At 44.7% G+C, this 17,022-nt stretch overlaps 1 protein-coding gene across 2 annotated transcripts in view; it reads right to left on the reverse strand.

The window, feature by feature from the left end:
* The window catches only part of LOC106605605 (intermediate conductance calcium-activated potassium channel protein 4), a 52,805-nt gene that overhangs the window by 17,266 nt on the left and 18,517 nt on the right, over positions 1-17,022 (reverse strand). For both annotated transcript variants that reach the window (XM_045718673.2, XM_082975469.1), the window contains exons 5-6: positions 8,029-8,139; positions 5,303-5,424 (exon numbers count right to left, since the gene is read on the reverse strand). In XM_045718673.2, the coding sequence (XP_045574629.1) occupies positions 5,303-5,424; positions 8,029-8,139 (233 nt within the window). The remainder of the gene's footprint in view (positions 1-5,302; positions 5,425-8,028; positions 8,140-17,022) is intronic.

Raw genomic sequence — 17,022 nt, forward strand, 5'->3', positions numbered from 1 at the left:
ATATGAACTTGATTGAACAAAACATGCATGTATTGCATAACATAATGTCCTAGGTGTGTCATCTGATGAAGATCATCAAAGGTTAGTGCTGCATTTAGCTGTGGTTTGGGTTTATGTGACATTATATGCTAGCTTGAAAAATGGGTGTCTGATTATTTCTGGCTGGGTACTCTGCTGACATAATCTAATGTTTTGCTTTCGTTGTAAAGCCTTTTTGAAATCGGACAGTGTGGTTAGATTAACGAGAGTCTTGTCTTTAAAATGGTGTAAAATAGTCATATGTTTGAGAAATTGAAGTAATATCATTTCTAAGGTATTTGAATATCGCGCCACGGGATTACACTGGCTGTTGCGTAGGTGGGACGAAATCGTCCCACTGGCCCTAGAGAAGTTAAAATCGGACACCGCGATTGCATAAAAGAGTTCTGTATCTATAATTCTTAAAATAATTGTTATGTTTTTTGTGAACGTTTATCGTGAGTAATTTAGTAAATTCACCGGAAGTGTTCGGTGGGAATGCTAGTCACATGCTAGTCACATGCTAATGTAAAAAGCTGGTTTTTGATATAAATATGAACTTGATTGAACAAAACATGCATGTATTGTATAACATAATGTCCTAGGAGTGTCATCTGATGAAGATCATCAAAGGTTAGTGCTGCATTTAGCTGTGGTTTTGGTTTTTGTGACATTATATGCTAGCTTGAAAAATGGGTGTCTGATTATTTCTGGCTGGGTAGTCTGCTGACATAATCTAATGTTTTGCTTTCGTTGTAAAGCCTTTTTGAAATCGGACAGTGTGGTTAGATAAAGGAGAGTCTTATCTTTCAAATGGTGTAAAATAGTCATATGTTTGAGAAATTGAAGTAATAGCATTTCTAAGGTATTTGAATATCGCGCCACGGGATTCCACTGGCTGTTGACTAGGGTGGGACGCAAACGTCCCACCAAGCCCAGAGAGGTTAACAAGAAGTATAGCTTTAAAATTGTGTATAATACTTGTATGTTTGAGGAATTTTAATTATGAGATTTTTGTTGTTTTGAATTTGGCGCCCTGCACTTTCACTGGATGTTGTCATATCGATCCCGCTAACGGGATTCAAGCCATAAGAAGTTTTAATGTTTGTATACTCAGTGTATATTCATATTCTTATATACAGTACAGTTAAATCAGATCTTTAGAAAGAGGAGCGGCGCTGTGATACAGTACTGTATGTTTATTATTAATGGTGGCAGAGCATTCCACGATGACATGGCGCTATACATAACTAAGCAACGCATAAAATGTGTTTTTGGTTTGGGTACCTTGAAGAAAACCCATAATGGTGTGTTTGGTGGGGAATGTGTCTTTTTCAAGTGTATGCAAATAGATTATACAAGTGGTTAGGCATATTGCAGCACACACGTTTCTTAAAAAGACTTAAAGAGAAGTAGTCAATTTCTCCTCAACCCTCAACCATGAGACTATCATGCATGTTGTTGATGTTAGTTCTGTTTGTGCAGTTAAGGGCAAGGCGTGCTGCTTTGTTTTGAGCCAGCTGCAGCTTTGCTAAGTCTTTCTTTGCTGAACCTGACCATATCACCGGACAGTAATCAAGACTGGAAAAGATCAGAGCCTGAACAACTAGTACAGTTGATCTTTGCGTCAAAAATGCAGAACATCTTTTTATAACAACTTTGCCAATATGACTTGACCTTGATAACAGACCATCCAATGTTACTCCTAGGAGTTTAGCTCCTTCAACTTCTTCAATGGTCACATCCTTTATGCACAGCTCCTTTCACATTTACATTTTAGTCATTTAGCAGACGCTCTTATCCCGTGCGACTTACAGTAGAGGGTGCATACATTTCATACATATTTTTTTTTTTTTTTTGTACTGGCCCCCCATGGGAATCGAACCCACAACCCAGGCATTGCACACACCGTGCTGGCGTTGCAAACACCATGCTCTACCAACTGAGCTGCAGGGAAGACCTCCAGTTGAGATTTAGGTTTAAGAGAACGTTTTTAACCAAATATAATGCTTTTGGTTTTAGATGCATTTAAGGCCAGTTTATTATTAATTACCCATTCTGACTGTAACTCCTTGCTAAGAGTCTCAGTGAGCTCACTGGCTGTAGGTGCTGATGTGTAGAGTGTGCATTCTTGTAAACAATAGAGAATAGTAACGGCCCAAGGCAACTGCCATGATGGATACCACACTGTACATATCTGATGTTAGAGAAGCTTCCATTAAAGAATACTCTCTGAGTTCTATTTGATTAGTAACTCTCCAACCATGTGATGGCAAGTGATGTAAACCCATAACACATTTTTTCAATTTGAATTATGATCAATAACATCAAAGGCTGCACTGAAATCTAACAATTCAGCTCCAACTATCATCTTACAATCCATTTATTTTAGCCAATCATCAGTTATCTTAGTCAGTGCAGTACAAGTTGAGTGCCCTTCCCTATATGCACACTGAAAGTCAGTAGTTAACTTGTTCTTTGAAAAATAGCATTGTATTTGTTTAAACACAATTTTATCCATCCGTTTACTAAGAACAGGCATCAAACTGATTGGGCGGCTGTTACAGCCAGCAAAGGTTGCTTTACTATTTTTAGGTACTAGAATTACTTTAGCTTCCTTCCATGCCTGTGGACACACACTTCTTTAAGCTTTGGTTAAAGACATGGCAAATAGGGGTGGCAATACAGTCTGATACCATTTTCAATAGTTTCCCATCTAGGTTGTCTATACCTGGTGGCTTATCCTTTTTGATGGAAACCAATCGTTTTTCCACCTCTTCCACACAAACTTGACCAAATTCGAAGCAATCATTCTCTTTCATTATTAGATCTTCAATACAATAATATGATGGTTCACTGTTCAATGTTGTCATTTCAGTTCTCAGTTTGTCCACTTTACCAGTGAAATAGTCATTGAAATGATAGGCTATATCAAAAAGTTTTGTCAGAAATGACGCATGAACTTCAATGAAAATGTTTTTTCTGCCCATAATATCATTTAAGGTACAATTACTTTTTCTGTGGGTGTGTGTTAGAAATGACAACGAAGGGAGCTCTTTATATCACAAGCACAAAAGAGCTTGGGATTTTATAATGGAGCTGATAGTGACAACCTACTTAACATTCCATGTGACAACCATACCCAACAGTTATCACATGACTTGACCTAGGAACTCATAAATAGATTTGAAATATAGCTCACCCTTTCCTATTTTCAACAAACATAATTCTTCATGGATACTCCCATAATTCAAACATTTACAAAGACAATACCTTTTATAAAATCATTTTTTAACTTTCACCTATGAAAAACACATAAATTCCCCTCACCTCAATGTTTTGTCATGCTGACATGAATTGACCAGGTGGATGAGTTCTTTCAAAGAATTCACACATTTTAACCTTAACTATACAGTGTATTACACAGCGCCATTGACATTGGGAGTCATTAGCACTGTGACGACCAACCTGTGAGACAACCAACTGTCACTCCCTGACCATAGAGAGCCATTGTTTCTCTATGGTGAAGTAGGTCAGGGCGTGACTGGGGGGTATTCTAGTTTATTATTTCTATGTGGGGTTCTAAGTTATTATTTCTATGTTGGTGATTTGTATGATTCCCAATTAGAGGCAGCTGGTAATCGTTGTCTCTAATTGGGGATCATATTTAAGTAGCTGTTTTTCCCACCTTTGTTTGTGGGATATTATTTTGTATTTTGTGCACCAATTAGTCACGTTTCGTTTATTCGTTATTGTTTTGTGCGGTTGACTTAAATAAAATATGTGGAACCCAGATCACGCTGCATGTTGGTCCGAGTATGCTTCCAGTTTGTACGACGAGTGTGACACCAACCCCAGTCTCCCCTACATATCATTCATTTATGAGTCCAAAAATGGATGTAGCAACTGCAGGTTGACCCTTTAAGTTTATCATGTTTGGCTCTTAGATAGTGTCAATAACTTAACATCCAGGAGCCCTGCTTTGTGTTCGGGATGGGTAGATTGGAGAAATGTCCATTGCTCCAACGTTTTCAACGTTTAAATTTTGATTCTAAGTTGGATGAAACCAGAACTGCCCCAGAAAAACAGAAACCAATATTGCAGGGAACTTCCATCAAGCACTCATGTGCACTAAAATGTCCTAGTGGGGATGCCAGAGCCAAAGAACCGATGCATAAAAGCCTGAAAAAGTAAAAACAAAATTAGTCTCTAAATAGTCTCTTAACTGTTTGGCTCAGGGGCTGGAAGTGTCTCCTCATGCTTTCTTTCCACCATGTATTTATAGTGGGTCTGCTAACTGTACAACAGGAAATGCAACCCCTCCACCCTTACGGGCATACTCTCTCTCTCTCTCTCTCTCTCTCCCACACACATACACACACACATGGACACACACACAGTATTATGAAGTCCTGCTGCCTGATAATGACTCACACGTCTAAGCTTCCTAGTTTCCTATTTGTTAGGATCTCCCGTGAAAGAGGTCAGGCAACCCCACACCTCACTCCACTTGTTATTAACAGGAAGACTAGGAGACATATTTTCAAACAACATGGATGAACAACAATGAAAGTAGACATGAGGAAGCAGGCAGAGGACGTCAAAGTTCCCAAATGCTATTATGGAGAAGGAGCTGTCATTCAGATTTATTTTTTGGTCAAACACAAGCAGTTTTTTGTTAACTTTTCCGGTGTTTCTTAGTTGTGATTTGACTTCACATGATCAAAGTTCCTTCTTCTGAATTTCGTGTCAAATAAATGTTTCACTGTTTGTCAGATGACCATTGTGCAGTTCTTTTAGTCACGAGAGCTTTTGTGAGAGTGAGACTATGTTGTATCTTTACTCTATTCTAAATTCAAACTTTACTATTGTCAGTGAGTGTATCCATTTGATTGATGTCTAAAGTAGATTTTACATAGAGGCCTAATCTTTTACCAAAGGGGTGAGTACCAAACTTGTTTTGCTGGACCGTAGCATCCAAACAAAATAGACTCAGTTCAGTGTTGACAAAGAATTTATGAACCATAAAACCAGCCCCCACACACACACACACACACACACACACACACACACACACACACACACACACACACTTTAGATGGCTTAGTGCTCTGAACAGTCTCTAAATGTATTGCTATTCTTCTGTTTTCCAGTGTTTCTGCAGAACAAATCTAGTCGAGATGAGTTGTGTCCCAGAAACCTGAAGAAGATGCATACAGCAGTGGACAAACTGATGGCCAACACCCATCTAAAATACAAAGGTTAGACTGTGATGAGGACTTACACTCTGATGGCCTCCAGTAGGCACCTCTGGTGTCTGCGGTGCTCTCCACTGTTGCCCTTGGTCAGGTTGGTGCGGTGCAGCAGCCAACACTCCCTCAGCACGTTGGCAGCAGCATGGCGGATCTGGGACAGACAGAGCGCCAACATCAAGACCCAGTCAATCAAACCTGCAGCCCTAACGTGTACGTGTGTGACACACACTCCTTTGTACAGCATGACTGTCCCAGCTGGAGATAAGAGTATATGGAACGGTGATGCATTAAGCTAACACTCATGCTTATAGCAGGATTAAGTTATAAAGAATTACAGCACTAACCGGAAGGATGACAGCATGTCATAGAATGGTTTCATCTTGGGGGAATGTTTATATCATGGTACCATCATGGGAGCATGTTTATATCATGGTGCCATCTTGGGAGCATGTTTATATCATGGTGCCATCTTGGGAGCATGTTTATATCATGGTGTCATCTTGGGAGCATGTTTATAACATGGTGCCATCTTGGGGGCATGTTTATATCATGGTGTCATCATGGGAGCATGTTTATATCATGGTGCCATCTTGGGAGCATGTTTATATCATGGTGCCATCTTGGGAGCATGTTTATATCATGGTGTCATCTTGGGAGCATGTTTATATCATGATGCTATCTTGGGGGCATGTTTATATCATGGTGCCATCTTGGGGGCATGTTTATATCATGGTGCCATCTTGGGGGCATGTTTATATCATGGTGCCATCTTGGGGGCATGTTTATATCATGGTGCCATCTTGGTGGCATGTTTATATCATGGTGTCATCTTGGGGGCATGTTTATATCATGGTGCCATCTTGGGGGCATGTTTATAACATGGTGCCATCTTGGGGGCATGTTTATATCATGGTGCCATCTTGGGGGCATGTTTATATCATGGTGCCATCTTGGGGGCATGTTTATATCATGGTGCCATCTTGGGGGCATGTTTATATCATGGTGCCATCTTGGTGGCATGTTTATATCATGGTGTCATCTTGGGGGCATGTTTATATCATGGTGCCATCTTGGTGGCATGTTTATATCATGGTGTCATCTTGGGGGCGTGTTTATATCATGGTGTCATCTTGGAGGCATGTTTATATCATGGTGTCATCTTGGAGGCATGTTTATATCATGGTGCCATCTTGGGGGCATGTTTATTTGCTGATTAAACTGCTGTTATGAAGTGAGAGGTAGTCCATGGTTAACGTTGATGAAAACAATGTTGCTTAGTGCAGAACTGGGTCAGGCGGGATGGGCTGTACACTAATGTTTGCTACACGGCGGTGATTGCTAAAAACCTAAACGGATGGACATGTACCCGTCATACAGGGAATAATATTTGATTATGTGAATAGGCATCAGTGGGCCATATGTCGGTTACGGAAACATATTCCTCTTTTTTTCTCTTTGATTCTATTCGTGTCTGCTGTTCTTCCTGACGAGGACACTGTAACTGCCTATCTGAGCCTGGTGAAGTCACTCCAGCTGGGCCCTGTCTTGTGTTGTGCTGTGTGTGGGGTTATTATTAGGGGCCGTCAGGGGCCGTGCCCAGATGTCTTTCCTTATTCTTCCTGTCAACGTAAATCAGGGCAATGACGGACAGCTCCGCAGGGGCACACACACACACGCCAAACAACTACAAACAGACGTAAGGATGCACCCAGTGAGAGGATGTGTTCAGTGCCAGGGAGGAAGCAGTTATATCCTCAGCAGACCTACAACCTCACATCCTCACACTGACAACACACTGCCGCCTGCAGCCAGGTGTAGCCTACACCCAACACTGCCAACCCAGCGCTCAGCTAATGCTCAATCAGGTCAGTGGATTTCAAAGAATCCTGCCATACACTACATACATATTCGAGAATGATGGATATTGGGAAATGGATATGGAAATCATGCAGGCATCTTCCGTTGTGCTCGTTTATTTTCAGGTTGTTGATTCTCCTTCCCGGCGATAAGCAAGCAGATGGATCCTGTCTGAGGCTTCAACATGAAGTAACCCCTCAACAACATACACTCGCTCACTGTGTCCTCAGTTACGGCAGTGAGTATATACACACACACAACACACATCATCTTATCCAGTTTCCTGTCAGTCCGAGCACCCCGTCCTGGACTGACACAAGTCCCTTTCCTGACAGGGACACTATTGTTTCCTCTTTTTGACGCCTTTTGGAGGCTATTAAGAGATTAGCGGGCCCCACCTCCCAAGCTCTCCACTGTCCTTTTCCCACACTATCCTGTCCTCTGGAATGCCCTATTTAAGGAAAAAAATATATGATAAATAGACTTCAAAATCATAACACGCGTGCGATGCAGAAAATATCCCTGCATCCACCCAGAAGGCCTCATCTGTTGTGTCAAGGGTTTTATTTTCTTGTGAGACCGAGGGAACCTTTGAAGGGAGCTGGCTGCTACCAGTTATCAATGTAAGACAGTGGTTTGGATCTTCACAGTATGTTTTTCTTATCATTCAGTTATTGGAAATATGGGGATAAATGACTCCTTGAACTGAGAGACACCCACAACATGTTCATTCATTACTGTCATTATAGAGCCAGGTATTTTTACTGACCATTTGACCACCTGACCAGGAAAAATTCCCTGCCCTTGTAAAGGTCAGAACTAGGGCCCAGCGTTTTCCTGACTAGGTGGACAAATGGGATATGGAAAAACTCAGGTGCAGTCGTTCTCCTCGTCTCACCCGTTTGGAGATCTGAATGTCCATCATGAAGAAGTGCACGTGTTTCTCTCCTTTGTTCAGCGCCAGCTTCTTGGTCATGACGGCCACCAGCATGGCGGTACAGGCCACACCCTGAGGACAAACACACAGACAGCCACACCACCGTCACCATGATTACCACCACCGCTGTTTGTCATCCTCCTCGTGTCCCTTTGTGACCCGTAAGAGTGGGAGTCAGAGTCGGAATTCACAAAATGATCATGTCAACATTAAAAATTAGCCCTATAGCTTCAGGTCTGCTTGGCTAACATCAAGATAGACATTGCAATTTCTTTTCAAAAGGTTATTAAATAGTTGTGACTTGCTATAACTTGTACAAATATGGTGGGCCTATTTAGCCTATTTTGCCACATAATACTAGTTACACTGAATTGACCTTAAGCTTATGTGAGAGTGAAATGGTTAATCATATGCCACTGTGCTACTGATATAGTAGTATGGTTTACTCTGAGAATAGCGTTGTGCTTTGCTGGATAGGGAACAACAAAATGTTGATGAATGCTCAGGAACCCAACAGAGTGAATCAGAGTGACTTGGCACTAAAAGTGACTATATTTCAGTGTGATACAATAGTCTCAACACACTAATTCTTACTGTGAAATCTTAGACTACACTTCTAACCTATGGGGGAGATATAACATACAGTTGAAGTCGGAAGTTTACATACACCTTAGCCAAATACATTTAAACTCAGTTTTTCACAATTCCTGACATTTAATCCTCATAAAAATTCCCTGTCTTAGGTCAGTTAGGATCACCACTTTATTTTAAGAATGTGAAATGTCAGAATAATAGTAGAGAGAATGATTTATTTCAGCTTTTATTTCTTTCATCACATTCCCAGTGGGTCAGAAGTTTACATACACACAATTAGTATTTGGTAGCATTGCCTTTAAATTGTTTAACTTGGGTCAAATGTTTCGGGTAGCCTTCCACAAGCTTCCCACAATAAGTTGGGTGAATTTTGGCCCATTCCTTCTGACAGAGCTGGTGTAACTGAGTCAGGTTTGTAGGCCTCTTTGATCGCACATGCTTTTTCAGTTCTGCCCACAAATGTTCTATAGGATTGAGGTCAGGGCTTTGTGATGGCCACTCCAATACCTTGACTTTGTTGTCCTTAAGCCATTTTGCCAAAACTTTGGAAGTATGCTTATCATCATTGTCCATTTGGAAGATCCATTTGTGACCAAGCTTTAACTTCCTGACTGATGTCTTGAGATGTTGCTTCAATATATCCACATCATTTTCCTTGCCATCTATTTTGTGAAGTGCACCAGTCCCTCCTGCAGCAAAGCACCACCACAACATGATGCTGCCACCCCTGTGCTTCACAGTTGGGATGGTGTTCTTCGACTTGCAAGCCTTCCCCTTTTTCCTCCAAACATAACGATGGTCATTATGGCCAAACAGTTCTATATTTGTTTCATCAGACCAGAGGACATTTCTCCAAAAAGTACGATCTTTGTCCCCATGTGCAGTTGCAAACCGTAGTCTGGCTTTTTTATGGCGGTTTTGGAGCAGTGGCTTCTTCCTTGCTGAGCGGCCTTTCAGGTTATGACTCGTTTCTCACATTGGATATAGATACTTTTGTACCCATTTCCTCCAGCATCTTCACAAGGTCCTTTGCTGTTGTTCTGGGATTGATTTGCACTTTTTGCACCAAAGTATGTTCATCTCTAGGAGACAGAATGTGTCTCCTTCCTGAGCGGTATGATGGCTGCGTGGTCCCATGGTGTTTATACTTGCGTACTATTGTTTGTACAGATGAATGTGGTACCTTCAGGCATTTGGAAATTGCTCCCAAGGATGAACAAGACTTGTGGAGGTCTACAATTTTTGGTTGGCTGATTTATTTTGATTTTCCCATGATGTCAAGCAAAGAGAGTTTGAAGGTAGGCCTTGAAGTACATCCACAGGTACACATCCAATTAACTCAAATTATGTCATTTAGACTATCAGAAGCTTCTAAAGCCATGACATCATTTTCTGGAATTTTCCAAGCTGTTTAAAGGCACAGTCAACTTAGTGTATGTAAACTTCTGACCCACTGGAATTGTGATACTGTGAATTATAAGAGAAATAATCTGTCTGTAAACAATTGTTGGAAAAATTACTTGTGTCATGCACAAACTACATGTCCTAACCGACTTGCCAAAACTATAGTTTGTTAAAAATAAATTTGTGGAGTGATTGAAAAAATAGTTTTAATGACTCCAACCTAAGTGTATGTAAACTTCCGACTTCAACTGTAGTTAATTTACCATTGAGTGCAATTTTATATCAATATGTACTGTAATTGCACAAAGCTCACAGTTGTACCAATGTGTATCTACCTACACTGTAATTGCATTGTACCTGCCAATGTAATTACTGTGAAAATTCAGTACATGGTTTTAGAGACATAGTGTAATCATATCATTTAAAGATTAGACTGGTTTGAAAATGAAGACCGATTTTTACCTGTTTTCCTTCCCTTGTTTGCATCAGTAAGAGAGAGAGAGAGATACAAGTCTGATAAAGAATAACAATCATATCAGCATGCAAGCCAAGGCTCACAATGAAACACAGGTTACAGTCGGGACACAGAGATAATGCTAAGAGCCATTCAGATGGATTAATCACAAATCCTGCACTAGTCCCCTGTCCCCTCCTAAGAGCTCCCAAAATACTCTGCTGGCTTCCTAACATCAACCAACCCACTCACTGGTACTGGCATGGGCATGGGCATGGGCATGGGCATGGGCATGACTAGAACCAAAGATTCCGTTTGAATCTGCCCCAGTGTAATCTGGGAATTCTGAGAGACACAACATCCTTCCCAGGGATCCATCCACACCCCACTGTTAGGATGTGTGGCGAGCACGCTGCACTGCTCACCTCCCCAACACAGCTGGGGCACTACCAGAGAGGCAGGCTAGCCCAGGATAGAGGTGTTGAGCCTAGGGGTCCTTGACAGCCAAGCGCTACAGGTGTGAGTACTGCTTCACTCATTGTCCTAGAGAGCTGCTCTGTTGGGAGTAGGAAACTTTTTTTTTCTTCCAAATCATGGGCACAGGTTGGCACGCCCTCCTGTTCCAGTGGTGCCAAAGACTATAAACTACCTAAAAATGGAAATGGTGGAAAGTTCCCCCTTAAAAAAGGGGAAAGCTTATATAAACAAGGGGAGAGAAAGAGGAGTGAAGGATCATTTTCCATTGTGTCGGGGAGGTGTCTCGGCAATGAAAACCTATGCAGTACCTTTAGTAGTAATAATAATAAGAAATCTCTACTTTAGCCTGTTTAGGATAGGGGGCAGTATTTTCACGTCCGGATAAAAAACGTACCCGATTTAATCTGGTTATTACTCCTGCCCAGAAACTAGAATATGCATATAATTAGTAGATGTGGATAGAAAACACCCTAAAGTTTCCAGAACTGTTTGAATGGTGTCTGTGAGTATAACAGAACTCATATGGCAGGCCAAAACCTGAGAAGATTCCATACAGGAAGTGCCCTCTCTAACCATTTCTTGTCCTTCTATAGCCTCTTTATGGAAAATAGAGGATCTTTGCTGTAACGTGACATTTTCTAAGGCTCCCATAGGCTCTCAGAAGGCGCCAGAACGGGGAATGATGACTGCAGTCCCTGGGCGAAAAACAGTAGGGCTTTTGGAAAGTGGTCATTCTGAGAACAATGACACGGGCGCGCGTGTGCATGTGACGACTCCATTTTCTATTTTCAGTGTTTGAACGAAAACAAGGTCTCCCGGTCGGAATATTATCGCTATTTTACGAGAAAAATCGCATAAAAATTGATTTTAAACAGCGTTTGACATGCTTCGAAGTACGGTAATGGAATATTTTGAATTTTTTTGTCACGATATGCGCCGGCGCGTCACCCTTCGGATAGTGTCTTGAACGCAAGAACAGAACGCAGCTATTTGGATATAACTATGGATTATTTGGAACCAAAACAACATTGGGTGTTGAAGTAGAAGTCCTGGGAGTGCATTCTGACGAAGAACAGCAAAGGTAATCCAATTTTTCTTATAGTAAATCTGAGTTTGGTGAGTGCCAAACCTGGTGGGTGTCAAAATAGCTAGCCGTGATGGCCGGGCTATCTACTCAGAATATTGCAAAATGTGCTTTCACCGAAAAGCTATTTTAAAATCGGACACCGCGATTGCATAAAGGAGTTCTGTATCTATAATTCTTAAAATAATTGTTATGTTTTTTGTGAACGTTTATCGTGAGTAATTTAGTAAATTCACCGGAAGTTTTCGGTGGGTATGCTAGTTCTGAATGTCACATGCTAATGTATAAAGCTGGTTTTTGATATAAATATGAACTTGATTGAACAAAACATGCATGTATTGTATAACATAATGTCCTAGGAGTGTCATCTGATGAAGATCATCAAAGGTCAGTGCTGCATTTAGCTGTGGTTTTGGTTTTTGTGACATTATATGCTAACTTGAAAAATGGGTGTGTGATTATTTCTGGCTGGGTAATCTCCTGACATAATCTAATGTTTTGCTTTCGTTGTAAAGCCTTTTTGAAATCGGACAATGTGGTTAGATAAAGGAGAGTCTTTAAAATGGTGTAAAATAGTCATATGTTTGAAAAATTGAAATTTTGGGATTTTTGAGTAGTTTGTAATTCGCGTCACGCTCTATCATTGGATATTGGCGAGGCGTTGCGCTAGCGGAACATCTAGATGTAAGAGGTTTTAACAAAGAAAACAATTATGACAGGTGTGTTGTAATAAAAACGAGTGGTGTCCACTGATTAAATGCAGTCTTTCTGCATTGTGAAGAGGGAAAACCCCAATATTCACAAAGTTTGCGATGAATGACAGGTTGTTTCTTAATTTCAAAATAGATTTGGGGTTTAAAATTCAATTAAGCTGCTTTATTTTAGGGGTTTAGTGATTTTTTACCCTTAGGACAAGGGGAGTGTCAGTCGTTGCTAGGAGTGGTGGTAGGAGTCAGGCGCAGAGAGCAGAGGTTAGGAACTGTGTGTTTATTCAATAAAAACACAACACGATCGACGCCAACACAACGGGCGTGAAAAATGCAAAGTGCCCAAACAACAGGTGCACAGCATGCATGAAAATAGAACAGTAGTAGATTGCCAGCACATCCAAATACAAAACACAACCTGACGCTAAATAATCCCGCACAACACTGGGCGGGCTAACCAGGCTTAAATAACCAAAATCAAAAGACAAATGAGGAACAGGTGCAACCAATAAGACAAACCAAACGAAAAGGAAAAAAGGATCAGCGGCGGCTAGTAGGTCGGTGACGACGACCGCCGAGCGCCGCCCGAGCAGGCAGGGGAGCCACCTTCGGTGGGATTCGTGACAGTACCCCCCTCCTGACGCGCGGCTCCCGCAGCGCGCCGCCACCGACCTCGAGGGCGACCCGGAGGACGAGGCGCAGGGCGATCCCCATGAAGGCGGTGGAACTCCCTCAGTAGTGGAGGGTCCAAAATGTCCCTCCTGGGTACCCAGCACCTCTCCTCCGCGCCGTACCCCTCCCAGTCGACGAGGTACTGTAGGCCCCGCCCCCGAAGTCTGGAGTCCAGAATGGCGCGTATTTTATACGCCGGGGACCCCCCAATGTCCAGCGGGGGGGGAGGAACCTCCGGCACCTCACCTTCCTGCATGGGACCAGCCACCACCGGCCTGAGGAGAGACACATGAAACGAGGGGTTAATACGGTAGTAAGATGGAAGTTGTAACCGGTAACACACCTCGTTTATCCTCCTCAGGACTTTAAACGGCCCTACACACTGCGGGCCCAGCTTCCGGCAGGGCAAGCGGAGGGGCAGGTTTCTAGCCGAGAGCCAGACTCGATCCCCTGGTGCAAACACAGGGGTCTCACTGCGGTGCTGGTCAGCGCTCTTCTTCTGCCGTCCACTCGCCTTTGTAAGTGCGTCTTTGACGGCTCTCCAGGTGTCCTTCGAGCGCTGCACCCAATCCTCCACCGCAGGAGCCTCGGTCTGGCTCTGGTGCCATGGAGCCAGGACCGGCTGGTAGCCCAACACGCACTGGAACGGTGACATGTTGGTTGATGAGTGCCGTAGAGAATTCTGGGCTATTTCTGCCCATGGCACGTATCTCGCCCATTCTCTGGGCCGGTCCTGGCAATACGTCCTTAGAAACCTACCCACCTCTTGGTTCACCCTCTCCACCTGCCCATTACTCTCGGGGTGGAAACCCGAGGTCAGGCTGACCGAGACCCCCAAACGTTCCATGAACGCCCTCCAAACTCTGGACGTGAACTGGGGACCCCGATCAGAAACGATGTCCTCGGGCACCCCATAGTGCCGGAAGACATGGGTAAACAGGGCCTCCGCAGTCTGCAGAGCCGTAGGGAGACCGGGCAACGGGATGAGACGACAGGACTTCGAGAACCGATCCACAACGACCAGGATAGTGGTGTTCCCCTGTGATACGGGAAGGTCAGTGAGGAAGTCCACTGATAAGTGTGACCACGGCCGCTGTGGAACGGGAAGGGGGTGTAATTTCCCTCTAGGCAGGTGTCGAGGAGCCTTGCTCTGAGCGCACACCGAGCAGGAGGAAACATAAAAACGCACGTCCTTACCCAAGGTGGGCCACCAGTACTTCCCCCTCAGGTTCCGCACTGTCCTCTTGATCCCAGGGTGACCCGAAGAGGGGAGATTATGGGCCCATCGAATCAATCGATCACGGAGACCAAGCGGTACGTACTGAACACCTGTCGGACACTGCGATGGTGCAGGTTCCGACCTTAACGCCCGCTCGATCTCCGCGTCCAACTCCCATACCACCCGAGCTACCAAACACGACGCCGGAAGAATGGGAGCCGGATCGATGGCCCTCTCCTCGGTGTCATATAGGCGGGACAGTGCGTCGGCCTTCGTGTTCAGTGAACCTGGCCGATAAGAGATGGTGAACCGGAAACGGGTAAAGAACATGGCCCACCTGGCCTGACGCGGATTCAGTCTCCTAGCTGCCCGGATGTACTCGAGGTTACGGTGGTCAGTCCAGATGAGGAAAGGGTGCTTTGCCCCCTCAAGCCAATGTCTCCACACCTTCAGAGCCTTGACCACAGCTAACAACTCCCTGTCCCCCACATCATAGTTCTGCTCCGCCGGCCCTAGCTTCCTAGAGAAGAAAGCGCACGGGCGGAGTTTGGGTGGCGTGCCCGAGCGCTGTGATAGCACGGCCCCCACCCCAGTCTCGGACGCGTCCACCTCCACTATGAATGCCAAAGAGGGATCCGGATGAGCCAGCACTGGAGCGACGGTAAACAGCTCCTTCAGGCGACTGAACGCTCTGTTCGCCTCTGCTGACCAGCGCAAGCGCGCCGGACCCCCCTTCAGCAGTGAGGTAATGGGAGCAGCAACTTGACCAAAGCCCCGGATAAACCTCCGGTAGTAATTGGCAAACCCTAAAAACCGCTGCACCTCCTTTACCGTGGTCGGAGTCGGCCAATTACGCACGGCTTTAACGCGGTCATCCTCCATCACCACCCCCGAGGTGGAAATGCGATACCCCAGGAAGGAAACGGCTCGTTTGAAAAACTCACATTTCTCAGCCTTGACGTACAGGTCATTCTCCAGCAGTCGCTCAAGCACCTTGCGCACCAGGGAGACATGCGCGGCGCGGGTGGCGGAATAAATCAAGATGTCGTCAATATACACCACCACCCCCTGTCCGTGCAGGTCCCTGAGAATCTCGTCAACAAAGGATTGAAAGACGGCTGGAGCATTCTTTAACCCGTATGGCATGACGAGGTACTCATAGTGGCCCGATGTGGTACTAAATGCGGTTTTCCACTCGTCTCCTCCCCGGATACGCACCAGATTGTACGCGCTCCTGAGGTCCAGTTTCGTGAAAAAACGCGCGCCGTGAAATGATTCCACCGCCGTAGCGATGAGAGGTAGTGGGTAACTGAACCCTACTGTGATGGAATTTAGACCTCTATAATCAATGCACGGACGCAACCCTCCATCCTTTTTCTTCACGAAAAAGAAACTCGAGGAGACGGGTGACATGGAGGGCCGAATATACCCCTGTCTCAGAGATTCCATGACATATGTTTCCATAGCCAACGTCTCCTCCTGTGACAATGGGTACACGTGACTCCTGGGAAGTGCAGCGTTTACCTGGAGATTTATCACGCAATCCCCTCGTCGATGAGGTGGTAATCGGGTCGCCCTCTTTTTACAGAAGGCGATAGCCAAATCGGCATATTCTGAGGGAATGCGCACAGTGGAAACCTGGTCTGGACTCTCCACCGTCTTCGCACCGATGGAAACTCCCTTTCACCTGCCTGAGCACTCCTCTGACCACCCTCTGAGAGCCCCCTGTCTCCACGAAATATTGGGATTGTGATTGGCCAGCCAGGGAATCCCCAGCACCACCGGAAACGCAGGAGAATCAATGAGGAAGAGACTAATCCGTTCCCCATGATCCCCCTGCGTTACCATGTCCAGTGGCACCGTGGCCTCCCTGACCAGTCCTGACCCTAATGGTCTGCTATCTAAGGAGTGTACGGGGAAAGGTTGGTCCAATGACACCAGGGGAATCCCTAGCCTTAATGTGAGCCCACGATCCATAAAGTTTCCAGCTGCGCCTGAATCGACTAGCGCCTTATGCTGGAAAGAGGGAGAAAACAAGGGGAAAGTTACTAAAACGAACATGTGACCAACAGGGAGCTCTGGGTGAGGTTGGTGCTTACTCACCTGAGATGGACGAGGAGTGCTCCGCCTGCCATCCCGATTCCCAGAGGAGCTCCCCCAGCACCTGTCGGTAGTGTGTCCTCTCCGACCACACTGGATACAAGGGGAGCCTCCTCCTCCGGTTCCCCTGGACGCGGCCCCCCCTAGCTCCATAGGAATGGGAGCTGGAGGACCTGGAGGTGGAACCAACAGGGCCCCGTCTGGACGCCAGCGCGCAGCCAGCAGATTGTCAAGACGAATGGAC

Source organism: Salmo salar, chromosome 05 (assembly GCF_965601325.2).
Source record: "Salmo salar chromosome 05, fSalSal1, whole genome shotgun sequence".
Taxonomy (NCBI): domain Eukaryota; kingdom Metazoa; phylum Chordata; class Actinopteri; order Salmoniformes; family Salmonidae; genus Salmo; species Salmo salar.